This window comes from Brassica napus, chromosome A3 (assembly GCF_020379485.1).
Source record: "Brassica napus cultivar Da-Ae chromosome A3, Da-Ae, whole genome shotgun sequence".
NCBI lineage: Eukaryota > Viridiplantae > Streptophyta > Magnoliopsida > Brassicales > Brassicaceae > Brassica > Brassica napus.
Window position 1 is genome coordinate 10189938 of NC_063436.1, and position 13881 is coordinate 10203818.

Consider the following 13881-nt stretch of genomic DNA (forward strand, 5'->3'; position numbering starts at 1 on the left):
TTCTATGACTACTCTTTTTCAAAAAAAAGAGTTACAGAAGCTAATTTTTTTCCTCTAAAATACATTATAGACATTAGAGAATTACCTCTTATTTGACTCTTTATTTTATTTCAGAACATCTGAATGTACACTTTGATAAACTCTAAAAATCACATGATCAAATATAGCTGAAGATTATTCAAATATTTTGGATGTATCTCGAGTTAATTATGAACTTCCAACTTAAAATCAATTGGTGATTAGTAGATTGACTATGACTCTTTATATATTACTTAATGTCCCCTTAAAATTCTCGATGTGGGATATATATCCATAATAGTATCAAGTGCTAATTAGACTAAGACATGTTTCAGGCCCTGACGATTATATAAACTTCTAGTTCTACATAGATGTTGTTAAGAAATTTACCAAAAGTAGCTTTAGTTTGATTCAACGCCTTAGAAACTTCTTAACTGATTTGTGTCCACTTAGAGAAAAAAGTGTTCAACAGTTTCAAGCTTTGAAATTTCAAGTCGTCGTCTAGACTTCTAAGAAAATCTTGTAACATTGAATCTTGAAGAAAGAAAAACAAACACTAAAATTAATTTGTTAAATCTTAGAAGACCATGACTTGGTCAATATTATTACCAGTTCGCTGCCGTGTGTTACAAAACACGAACCAGCCCTTGCTACGTCGACTATACTCGACCGGGTCAATGGGTTATCACTAGTTAGATCTTCGGTCGGGATCTTGCCAAACAATTTAATTGAAAAAAACAAAATAATTGTGGTTTCCTTGTGTGGAATAGGCTAAAAGGTTTTTGTTCTTGAATTTTGGACATACTTTGCCTGTCGATTAATTGAATTCATTTTAAGCTGAAATAAGTAGTGCAAGATCACATCTACAACACTCCCACGGGATTGGAGCTTCTATTAAACAAAATCATAATTACGTGGAAAATATATATTTGAGTTTCGCTCCATGTAATTTATATAGTATTCCGGTAACTTATGATATAGCTATCTGTGACATTAGTTGGAAAACATTTCAAACTCGGGTGATCTTTCAAAAATATAAACACTGTAACATTAACCGTATATAAAAGAAAAACTTTTTGTGCAAAAAATGATGTCGTCTCAAGAAAACAACAATAACAATCTTTGAATAATCTGCATGTTAAGAATTTCAATAGAGTTGGAACCAACATCGAAGTTAACTGTTAGCACTAACCGTTATTTATATTAGTCTATATATACATGCCCTAATATATGTGTTAACTCATACCCGAAAAAAAACTTAAGTTACAAATGGAAGAGGTAATGTCAATTATCTTCCACGGATTGAAACTGGTTGATGAGCTTAAGTCAAGCTTACAGGAAAAGTCACCGGAATCTCTGTCCACCTCTCTCGACGAGATCACAAAGACATTTGATGATGCAAAAGAGCGGTTGAAGATAGTCCTTGTGATCAGGAACTCGGAGACCACAATGAACCAAGTCAAACCGGTGATCTCTTCTTGCTCAGACCGGATGCTAATGCAGATTGAACCGGATGATCTGATGCATGAGTATTGGTTAAGGTATGGTGGGTCCACGTCATCTCATGGAACCGAAGCCGTGACTCAAAGGCAGCTCATGGCCGTTGATGGTAACGGCGGAAGAAATTTGACGGCTACGGAAAGATCAGGTGGCTCCGGTAGCGGTTCCTCCACGCCAAGGCAACGTAGAAGGTAAACAGTAGAATATTGTAGTGTTTTTCTTTTGTGGTAGAAAAGATATAAGTTTTTTAATACCGTAAAATTAAATTACAATGAAACCAAGTGTTCGTTTCAAAAAAATACCACGACTTTGAAATGGTTTTAAAAAGGGTAATACTACAAAGTTTAGGTGTACTGTAGACTTTATTTTAAAATCACTTTTGACTCTTTCGTAAGCTTTTAGAACTCATTCAGTTTAAGGATATAAGGTATTCTAAAATCATTCATTCTTAGACCTAAAGTTCATGATATATTTAGAAATCTAGATGGCAGTTTTAGAAAATGAAATATAAAATTCCGGGATTTTTAAAAGTCGACCATTTAATTATTGTGATATTGGATAAAATCATAAAACGCTTCTAACAGGGTTTTTTTTCATAAAAGAAGTTAGAGCAAGAACAAGTCTAGCTAATCTTGAATATTTTTCACTAGACTAAATCTTTTAAGAATTCGATTCATGTTTCAAACTTTCAAATAATTATATGTTATTTTGGCAAATTGTTAAATGAAAATAAAATATACTAAGGTTCGATTCCCATGTGTGTACTAATGAGTACGTAGGAAAAACGAAGGAGAAGAACAAACGGTGTTGGTGCCGGCGTTAAGGTCGGGAAACACAGATCTACCACCTGATGATAGCCATACTTGGCGTAAATACGGCCAAAAGGAAATTCTTCACTCAAAGTTTCCTAGGTAAATAAATTTTTTACTAATAACCCAAGTTTAGTTGCAGACCAAAACGAATTCTAGAATAATACTTTTGATCGTCAACATGTTGATGAAACTATCAAGGTCACAAAAAGGTGTTCCTTTAGTTAGTTAACTAACCAAGAAATACACATTTAGATCACATCAACATGTTGTAATCAGTCTCTTAATCACCAAGTTTATATTAGAATGACCAAAGAACCATATTATTAGTTGAAAGTTGAAACTTTGATGTTATAAAGTAATACATCGTTCTTAGGTCTCGTTATCAAATCATACAAATCATCAATCATACAAATCCTTTTTCTAAATTTATCAAACAGCTATTTGCTTATCATATCATTGGAATAGGTTGAAATTATGTCCTAATCTTTTTTTTTAGCAACGAAAATGTCTAATCATATATAAAGAAATTAAAACAAATATATACCTATTTAAATGATTATTCAGGGCGTACTATAGATGCACCCACCAAAAGTTATACAATTGTCCAGCCAAGAAGCAAGTCCAACGCCTCAACGACGATCCCTTCACCTTTCGAGTCACTTACCGTGGCTCACACACTTGCCACATCTACTCAACCGCTCCCACCGCTTCTGCTACTGCCCCCACCGCTCTAATCACAACTACAACCACAACTAGCCATCCCGTTGACTATGGTCCCTTTTTCGACATGGCCGAAGCTATGATGCTCGGTAGCTGCGGTATTGGGGCCAACATGGATTTCATATTTCCTTGCAATGATCCACCTCATCATCATCACTGTTACCAGAGGTCAGAAGACGGAGACGGAGACAAATAGGATACCGGAGACATATCATTCATATATATATCTACAGAAAAAGGACATGTTTAATTTAATTTATTAATTATTTAAGTTTTGTATATTACACGTGATTCTAGTTTGGGATCTAATGGGAAACCAATTCTTTTAAATTAGTTCGCTTTTTACAAAATTTGGAAGTGTTTTGTTACTAAATGGGGTTGTTTCAACCCTGTATTTAAATTATTTCCATAGTTTTCTTATCGTTCTCAACATAATTATACAAATTAGCATATATTTTCAAATTTACGCTTTAAAAGAAAATGTAATCATTAGAAAAATCAATTGTTTTAAGGTGCTGACAACATTTTTTGCCAATGCCAGTACTTCAAATTGATAAAAAATAGTGTTAGGGTTTCGATATTTCGTTTTAGTCACAAAATACTATTTACATAAAGATTTTAAGAACTTATTTTCCATGATATTTTTTAAAGGTCCCTATTTCCATACAAATCTCCTAAAGGAGCTCATTTCATCAAATTTTGTTTTTAGCAAAATCATTTCAATTTTAGTTTAAAGAGATTTAATTGACTTTGAAATAGAACATGAAGTAAAATCAGAATTTCTGACGCAAAGAAAAAGGGACAGTAATAAGAATATCTCATAATATGTTGTGCACACTTTTTCAGTACAAGGTACATTTTCTTACAGAAATAATGCACTATCTTTTTTTTCTTAATAATAATGCACTATCGTTTTATTTAAAATAAATTAAAATTAGGGGTAAATTTTTATTTTGTCAATATCTCAGAAATTGGCATGAACTTGTTGGTGTTTCCTCCTTTTTGCTGTTGTCTTATTTTCAGACTAAAGAATCCAAATTAGTAAAATTGTCTGAACAGTGTCAAAATCAGCTATTCGAGTGGATGTTTTGGTCCCTCCACCATCACTATTCATCATGCATGGGCCTTCGTTTTGCCCTTTTGTTTATCATGTGCATTTGCTATGCCGACAGAGAAGATACTGTATCCTCTATTATTTTATAACAGTATAGTGTGACATGTAAAAGATGTTTAAGGTATTGAATGAATCATATCTTTTAGTTTAGTTTTTGGTTCTGAAACACACAAAAGAAAGACTCAATCATATAACGCAATCAAGTATATATCCGATCCAAGATTCATATATCTTTTTTTTTGGTGTAAAAGATTCATATATCTTATTAATTAATTTACTGAACTATTTAAAAAAAAAACTAATCTTTCTTGACTATCACACGTAAAATTAGTTTAATTTATGAACAATTTTATTAAATATGTCTATAAAATCTAGTAAGTTTTTATCGATTTATCTATGTTAAGTTAAAAAATTTCAAGGATCCGTACGTCATAGGAGTGACATAGATTTAGTTTTGTATAAAAGGGTTCATGTACGGTTATGTTTTATTGTTGCGGCAAGCATTGATTAATGCCCTAATGTATAGGGTGATTGTTATGTAAGGGCAACAACAACAAAAAAAAAAGACAAAACACGACAGTCTGCGAGATGCATTTGTCTCTTCTTTTTTCCATTTACCACCAAACATTCGTAGCCGCAATGTGAATGGATAAGTTTCTTTACACTCTTAATTTACGCAATATCATATATATTAAAAATTATTGAATCCGACTATAGAAACACTAACAATCAAATAGGCAAAACAATAGTCTAGTGGGAGTGTCGCAGTTGGATCTTGGCTTATATTCTAATTAAGTTTCATAGGCTATCCTTCAATCAAAATTGTATCACCTTTACTGCCGACCTATGATTTATCCAAGATGAACATGTGAGAAAGAAAAAAATTACTTAGTCAAGAATCAGACTTACTATAACATAGAAAATGAAACAATAGAAATGTCGAAACAGAATTATAACAAACATACATCAAAAATATTACATTCCACTAAACATATTCAAAGAGAGAGGAAGAGAAAATATTATAACCTAACTACAATATATGAATCAGGATTCGGATGTTCATATAGCACTTGTTCCTTCGTAAGGGCAGTAGGAATCAAACAAGGAGGAGAATTGATCGTTGTCAATGAAAGAGAATTGATAAGAAGTAGTAGTACTAGCTTCACCGTGATAGAAGTGATTCTGATGATGTTGACGATCATCAGACATCATCACGTCTGGCCAAACCAATGACAAATCACTATATGTGGAAGAACCCTCACAATAGTCTTTATTCTGATCACCATTGTTATAATCCTCCTCCTTCACCATGCTTGCGCCTACTCCGATCAGGCTACTGATGTCGTTCCCTTGCTCTTGTATATATGGATCCACATGGTCCTGAGAAATGGTTGCTGCCAATTTATTATTGTCCGAATCCATGACTATTTCGAGATCAAGAGGCTCGGTCTTTGCTTGTGTTTCATCACTAACGTTACATGTATGGTGGCCAATGTAAGTGATTTGAAACAAAGAAGGGTCTTGCTCATGTTTCTGAACTTGCTTTGTTGCATTGCATCCTTGTGTTGGCTTGTGTGTGCATCTAAAATAACTTCTGGAAAACATTAAAATGTACAATGATTTAGACCACTGCAGAATTAACAAAGTACTAGATTCTAGATTAGATTGATAAATTCTTGGTTTGGGATGCTCGTTATAAGATGAAAATGATTTGACCATGTATATATGCATTATATATCTATCATGAGGAGTAAGGACAAAGGACCTTGGGAACTTGGAGTTAAGAATCTGCTTTTGTCCATATTTCCTCCAAGCATATATATCTTCATTAATTCTTCTAGCTTCCATAGTCCAAGTATGTGATCTCTTTCTGTAGATAGTTAAAAGTAAGAAATTTATTAATCAATGTCTAAACCATTTTGGCAAATTAATATGTTCTTGTAATACAGATCCACCGTGAATAGTATACTAATTACAAACACTAATTGAAACAAAAAAAACTGGTTAGTCCAATCCAATCAATCATACTCATACAATCTATATCACTATTCCATGATAAGAGAAACAGATCCAAGTCCAAGTACCATGTCATGTAACATTTACCACAATATATGATGGAATCCACAGACAAAATTAGCAACTTGTAATGAAAAGTTTTAAAAAATATTCCCATAAAAATTAGATTAAATCATTAAACACGGATGAGAATATATATAATATGAATTCAACTTTTCACTTACTTTCTAGTGTAGCATCCTCTTTTACTTTTACCAACTCCAAGTCTCTTTCTACTATCGCCCGAATCTCCACCGTTGCAACTTGCCGGAGTTGAATCATCGCCGCATGAAGCATTCCGTGAACCCTCAAGGACGACGGAGACGTTGGCGACTTGGTCAAAAGAATCAAGAACCGATATGGTTTTGTGGAAAGAATCCAAGATCTTATCCATGAGCTCATTAACTGGATCCGGATCTCCTGAAACAATACGAGTCTGATCGATGTGGTGATTAGATTGTTGATGAGAGAGGAGAAGCTGAAGCTGAGTAGCGGATTCGTAGCCTTCAACAAGTTGGTCCACAACGTTTCTCTTAATGGATTTGGTATTGTTACTATCTGAGTCCATATTTTTGGTACAAGGATATAATGTATATGTGATTTCTTTTAGGTTTTTTTTGGTATGATGATTTGAACTTTGAAGATGAAAAAATAATCAGAGGAAGATGATTAAGAAAGAGAGGCGATAGAGAAAGAGAGAGATATATAAATGGTGTGGAGGGTATAATAGGAATATGATAAAACTTGCTTATGAATTATTTAGGGGTTCAAGGGTATAATGGGAAAGAGACGGGTTATTTACACTCCCATTGGCTCACCAGAGCTCTGCTGATGTCACGATGATGAGTTGGGATGACGTCATCCATCACCGTAGCACGTTTAAGGGCTTTGGTGCCTGTTTTTTTTTTCACCTTGTCTCCTTTATTTTCTTTTTACTACCCCTTGTGTCCTTTATTTAATGCCATGAAAACTATCTCAAACAACTTGGTTAGGTTTAAATATGCTTACTCCTTAGTTTTGTTATATTAAAATGTTAATATTTTTATAACTTGACAATCAACTTGTTTTCATTGGCATGAAATCACTTTCAAGAGGATATAAAAAAAGGAGACATGTTGACAAGATATTATCAGGACCAACCACCAAAATCTTTATTTTAGAGTTATTGAGTAAGATAGTTTTCAACCGAAATAACTTTTGATGCTAGGGCATTTCCGTATGACCAATTATTGATATGTGTCATGACTCATGTGTGTACTGTGTAGTGTCATACATTTACAAAAGTAGAAGGATTCATTACGAAACCCACGAATATTCTCATGGTTTGAACCTTTAAATTTTGTAATGGATAGATTAACTACTAAAACTAAATGTTATAATACAAATTTACCAGTTGTGGTAAGACCGCTTTATTAGAGCAACTCCAACACGAGAATGTAAATGAGTTTCCTAAAAAAAATGTAATAAAATGAAAACATAAAAGTTAGATGAATAGGACTAGAATCAAAGCTTAGAGAAGAGGGGTTAGAGCATGATTAATGGAGAGGTTCTTAGAGTCGGATTCTTAGCGGAATATAAAAAAACGTCTATTAACTTTTAACTAAAAATAGTTAAGAATGGCTCTTAGCATTTGCATTAGTAAGTTTCTTAACATTAGTTTCTTTAAATTATTATATTCATAGTTTAATTCTATAATTATAATTAATTATTTTATAACAGGTGTACCAATTAAAGAGAAGTAAATGCCTAAGTAGTCTCTCAAATGGTTTTGACAGTTCATTTAGGAAGAATCGTTTATCAATTCTACACTCTCTCTCCCTTCTTAAATATTACTTAATTATTTAATTTTGTTGAGAAACCCTACGAGGTACTATCAAGGTTGATCCCTTAGAAATTTTTTAAAACTCATGAACGTGACACATTTCATCATGTAATTTGGTAAAATTACTATTAACAAAATAAAAACACCTATACTTTAAACTTCCATTATTACTTTATATGATATTAAAAATATTTTTACAATTTTATATAAATCTTAAAATAAAATTATATATATAACAAGATCCATTATTCATAGGTTAAAATTATATATTAATACTAATTTAAATTGAAATGATTAAAGTTTAATACAATAACAGTATATTAGGCTTTTAATTAATATATATAATAGTACTAAAAACAACTCCATCCATTCCCGAAAGTAAAATTTTTTTATTGTTCCACAACGATAGATTTATGTATTGTTAAGGTATTTTTTTATACTTTTAAGAAATATTAATTGAAAATATATAAATTGATTAAATTTTATTGGTGGACGGTTATTGGAAAGTGTATAATAAAGCAAAAAATAAATTAAATTATAAACATTTATTAAATTCTTAATAAGTGTGATTACTCTAGAGAATCTTATTTTTGGGAACGAAGGGAATATAAATTTTGAAAAAAAAAATTACTAAGATTTGAGATATAAAAATAATTATGTGTAATTATGGCAAAAAATTGGCACATTATCAAGTGAAGATTAAAGCTTAGTTAAATATAATTTTGATTGTCGTTTGATATTTTGTTTTATCATTTTTATAGGTTTTGTTTTTATAAGTTGTTATGTAATTTATGTTTGTTTTGTGTTATTTAAATATTGTAACTGTTTTATCATATTTTAGTTTACGATAAGTTTTTAAAATATTTTCCTAAACTAATTTATATTAATAAATATTAAATAAAATAATAATAATATTATTATTATAATGATAAGAAACTCAATGGATATCTATCATTGGAGATAACAAAATTTTTATAGTTTTTAACTTAATTTTTACAAAAACTAATAATATTATATGAATAAGATACTTAATGAGTATCTTACCATTAAAGTTGCTCTTAGGATCTAAAGGTAGTAATCAAGATCAATCTCAGTATAATAAAGTAGTCTTATTTTATTTTTATAAAATATTTGTAAAACACATTAAAAATTGTTTTTGTATCATTTTGGTAAAAACTAAAAAGAGAGCTTTAAAGGCTACAAACAACTTTTTTTTTGGTATGAATGTTAAATTTTATACCATTTTAATTTGTGACAGATTTTACAATGAAAACAAATGGTAGATAAAATAAAAGCAACTAAACAGCACCAAATACAAAAGCAAAACACATCAAAATGTAGGAATGCAAAACTGATACCAATCTTGAATAACACACCAACACATTTTGCATAGGATCGCAGTGAGCCAAGAGCTGGATGTCACCCTGCTGCTTGCTTGGTTCTGATCATTTTGGAAGTACATACGAATTTATTAATAACCATATACGAATTTTAGCCAAAATAAAAATGTCGGAGTTAACTATTTACAGATAACCATTGAAATGTTTGTAGAAGTCACCTCTTTTATTTATTAATTTTTTAAAAGTCACTTCTTTTAATACCATAAAAGTTTTTTTTTTTTAACACTGAGTTTTCATTAATTTGAAAGTCCAAAAAGACAATGTTACTGCAAAGACAGAGGAATAAAAAAACAAACTGAGAAAATTACAAGTACCAGTAGGTACCACAGCACTCTTATAAAAGAGCTATAAAAAATGGGGACAACTTAAGACCACCAGAGAACAGAGGAAAAAGAGGCTTAGTTTCCTGCCTCTTGCTGAATAAGTTGCTGCAGCCACAAAGGGCCCCCAGACCCAACATACGATTGTGAGCGAGCCCCTGTAACCACGCTTTCTGCAATTGCTTGTGCTACACTATTATTCTGATCAGAGACATAGCATATAGACCATACCATAAAAGTTTCATTCTACTAAATTTGTACTAATAATATGACCATAGTTATTTCATTTTGGTAATACCGAAACAGTAATATAAAATGAGTTAATTTAGTTGGTTGAGTTAGATTATTTTATTGACGTGTAAAACAAAATTAAATAGTTAAAGGTAAAAATTTTGTTTGAAAATTTGATTTGTGATTGAGATATTATGAGGGCACTGAGGGGGCAGGTGCCACTACTCCTCGGAGTCACAATAAATTGAGTCCACATCCGTGCATCTACTCGCAAAATCAAATTGCACAAGTCAAATCCATGTGTTGCTTATTAATTTCTAGAGTTGGGAGTACACACTTACTTTTTCAACTATATTTAGAAATATTTCAAACTTTACAAAACCTTTTTTTTGAGAAAACCCTTTACAAAAACATGCTAAATTGAAACTATTCGTTTTAACTTTTATGTATATTTGTAGATGTCCCGGCAACCAATTTCACTTCTTCGTTTGAGCTCAGTCAACCTCACCATTTCTTTTCGAATGTGATTGATAACTTTTGGAGTAAAATAAAAAGTAGAAATTAGAGAAAATGAGGAAAAATAAAGAAACAGAGTTAGTCTCTCAAAACTGAATGAAACAATGACTAACTTTTCTATTGTTTGAATAAGAACAAAAGTAAATATACAATATGCAGAGTTTAACTTGATTGGCAACTTGGCAACGTAATTTGGAGTAAAATATATTCCACCTTCATTAGTTGTGCAGCTTGTGCAAGATATAAATACAGTCAAATTGTTTGTATCTCAACTTATTAATCATGTAGAGATTGACAGATTGTCACATCAAGACACTGGTTATATTAAATGTTTATGACTTTGAATATCAATATAAAACAGCTAAAACATTGTTTTCTTCCCGGGATGATGTGAGAAAGGTCAACGGTGATTAGGGAAGTTTTCTTGACAAATGACAAATGGTTATAAAATATGTCATGTTACAAAAAAGAAAAAGAAAAAAAGGTTATAAAATATGTCAATTTTGTGTCTAGTGTATACTCTTAAGCTGGGGTGTTCTATAAATAGTTAATCAAGATGCCTCGATTAAAGGACTGCTACACATCGTTAAAGGCTACTCTGGAATCTGGATAATGATCTGTCAAGAACCTAAAAAATATTATAATGAAATTTAAATGGAACATATAGCTTTTTAATGTGTAAGTTGAATCTATCTCGTGCAAATACCCGGCCAATCGGATAATTTTTAATATTAAGAATAATTAACTAATAAGCATCAAGCCAAAAGAAAGAAAATGATGGTAAAAGGCCACTTCTGGCATTAAATAATTTTATATTGTTTCAATATTAAAATACAACAGCAATAAAAACTTATAAAAAGGTAATATCTCGATAATTCAGCTAGACCCAACTCATAGTTATGTAGCCATTATCATTATTTACTAATACTTCTGCTTTATATCTTAATTACTTTCCCCTAGTCTTACACGAACGGCAGCCTCTTGAGTTTGAGATGTTAATGTAATTGTTTCGAACCAAATACCATTTAGCGATGACTACTCAAATCTAAAACTCTCTTTATATTTCGTTTCGTTTCCATCAACCAAATTGTTTGTACCTAGCGATTTTGCCATTGTCTATGCGTAGAGGTGCATGTCTCTAGCTAGTTATTTTAATATTTTGCTAGCTACCGTTTTTTCTGCTTTTAGTGCTTGTGTTTTTTTCAGTATTAAATCTAAATTTAAATTTCAACCTTAATAGTTGTGGAAATTACTCACACACTGACAAAAACACACACACACACACATATCATCTAGTTGTTTATGTTCAACCAACGTGTCTTCATATGGATCCAGAAGGTCTTTAAACTGAAAAGCGACTCCTAAATTACAAGACATGACTCCCAAAAACATATAGAAAAGCGTATGTATATTCTAGTTGTGCCGATTATGAAAAATTTTAAATTTATCAACTACAGTTCTGATACTAATTAGTCTACCCGTATTATATTAATCGTTATATCTGAGATCAGTATAGGATTTAGAACTTTTTCAAAAAAAAAACTGTAGGGTTTAGAAGCAGTATTTAACCAATTTGGACTTTCTTTAATCAAATCAACATGCAGCCATTATCGTACGTAGCACGCTATTAATTAACTGTACATGCCACATAATTTCAAGAACTTAATTTTGTACTTCTTATTGGTTCCAACTGACAACATTATAGAATGAATAAACGGTCCAAAACTCTGTTTTTCCACGAGCTAATTCTCCAGACGTTGCAGCTCATATGCTTTGTCGATTGTTTTAGTCAGTGTTGGAGATGGGCCATGGGCAGACATGAGGAAGTTCAATGACATGATCCCTAAGCCTGAATTCAATAACTTTCAGGTATCATCTCATTTTCAGTTTCAGTTCCATTTGTATACTTTTTCTTCGATCTTGATCTGATCTCTGCAAAGTTTATGAATTTTACAGAGATCATGAAGAGAGATTCATCAGAGTTAGCCAAAGAAACTGCATTGCACTTCCTGCTCTGAACTTCAGGTTTTGTGATGCTCATGTCGTTAATACTTTCGCTGAGCAAACATGAGGGACACATTCTCTCTGAAGCCAACCTCTCACCAGGTATTATCTCCTTGACGAACATGGGGGTTACAGATCTCTTTTACTACCATCGATCTCTGGCAGCTATTGAAATGGAAGTTGGTGAAATGTAGTATCGATTTCTCGTCTGTGTTTGTTTCTTCTAAGCTAATTCAATGGGTTTGGCTAGTTAAAATTATCTTTTGTATCAGATATTGGTTCTTTTCTATAGGTTTGAATATCAATTAAGAGTTATTTGTAATCTTTTGTAAAAGCCTAACGTTTTCAACTTTTTCCTTGCTAAGCTTTTATGGTGTACTTTTTTGAAAAAAGCTTTTAGTTTAACTCGCTGGTTCAGTAACATATTAGTATCTTGCATCATTCTAGCTTGTGACTAAATGTTATTACTTTCAAATCGTTGGCAGAAAGATGTTGTACTAGGAAATTAATAAGCCTTTGGTCTCATGGTTTTTCATTCAAAAGAAGACCATATGAGCTACTCCGTGTATGGGCTGTACGGCATGGTCAAACAGCACAAATATCTTACAGAGTTCACCTTAACAAATAATAAAGTTTTACAAATCCAAAATCTTATTTATAAATTTTTTTGGCATTAAGTATTCACGTGTATACAATATCAACTCTATATCACTACGATTCTAACTGATGACCATTAAAATACGAATAGAAATGAATAGAAAAATAATGAGTAGGATTCGTCCATCAGGGTGGTATTCTCACTGGTTTTTGGATTCATCTGTTTCAAGGAGCTTTCACATCCTTCTGCGCATCAGTTTTTTTTTTTAACTCAGGACATTTTATTCAGCATTGCCCCACAAATGGCGACCCTAACTGTGATGTTAAGAGGATCAAACCACCTACTGGTATCCCCAAGTTTATGCTGGTGGCAAGTGGTGCAGTTGCAGTTTTGAAACCAAATGAGTACGTTATCAGCTAAATAAACATTTGAGATGTTGTCATATGCTACTTTATTTTACATAATATTGAATGTTTTGTATCAATTTAACAAAATTCAGGGATGCGTTTAAGAGGCAAATGGAAAGATTACCGTCAACAACATGTTCTGTTGGGGAACTTCCTCATGAACTAAAATGCCCCTTATGAAAAGAAGTGATGAGAGATGCTGCTTTGACAAGCAAGCGTCGTTTCCTTGAAGTTTTTGTAGGCTTGGAGTATTTGTAGATTGTCAAGTGTTATGTCTTTGTGTGTAGATTGTTACGCTTGGAATGCCGAGTGTGTCGCCAATTGAAAGAGTTGGAACTTATGTGAGTCCTGAAGAATGGAATGA

At 32.0% G+C, this 13881-nt stretch overlaps 2 protein-coding genes across 2 annotated transcripts; one reads left to right on the forward strand and one right to left on the reverse strand.

Annotated features, from left to right (window-relative positions):
- Nucleotides 1-985: 985 nt before the first annotated feature.
- On the forward strand, nt 986-3383 carry LOC106443569 (WRKY transcription factor 55). Its single transcript, XM_013885122.3, has 3 exons — nt 986-1709; nt 2298-2429; nt 2895-3383. Exons 1-3 carry the CDS (start codon nt 1288-1290, stop codon nt 3244-3246), a joined length of 906 nt encoding a protein of 301 aa, XP_013740576.2. The 5' UTR covers nt 986-1287; the 3' UTR covers nt 3247-3383.
- Nucleotides 3384-5052: 1669 nt separating this feature from the next.
- LOC106443568 (probable WRKY transcription factor 54) lies at nt 5053-8543 on the reverse strand. The gene is made up of 3 exons (XM_013885121.3): nt 6405-8543; nt 5930-6034; nt 5053-5758 (listed from the first exon to the last, which is right to left on the reverse strand). The coding sequence occupies exons 1-3, from the start codon at nt 6785-6787 to the stop codon at nt 5224-5226; spliced, it is 1023 nt and encodes a 340-aa protein (XP_013740575.2). The 5' UTR covers nt 6788-8543; the 3' UTR covers nt 5053-5223.
- Nucleotides 8544-13881: the final 5338 nt, after the last annotated feature.

Bases quoted from the DNA above. Each gene is read 5' to 3' on its own strand.
- LOC106443569 (XM_013885122.3), top strand. From the start codon at position 1,288: ATGGAAGAGGTAATGTCAATTATCTTCCACGGATTGAAACTGGTTGAT. The intron at 1,710-2,297 runs GTAAACAGTAGA...ATGAGTACGTAG, and splicing joins ACGCCAAGGCAACGTAGAAG to GAAAAACGAAGGAGAAGAAC. The intron at 2,430-2,894 runs GTAAATAAATTT...ATGATTATTCAG, and splicing joins CTTCACTCAAAGTTTCCTAG to GGCGTACTATAGATGCACCC.
- LOC106443568 (XM_013885121.3), bottom strand. From the start codon at position 6,787: ATGGACTCAGATAGTAACAATACCAAATCCATTAAGAGAAACGTTGTG. The intron at 6,035-6,404 runs GTAAGTGAAAAG...AACTATCTACAG, and splicing joins AGAGGATGCTACACTAGAAA to AAAGAGATCACATACTTGGA. The intron at 5,759-5,929 runs GTCCTTTGTCCT...AATGTTTTCCAG, and splicing joins CTTAACTCCAAGTTCCCAAG to AAGTTATTTTAGATGCACAC.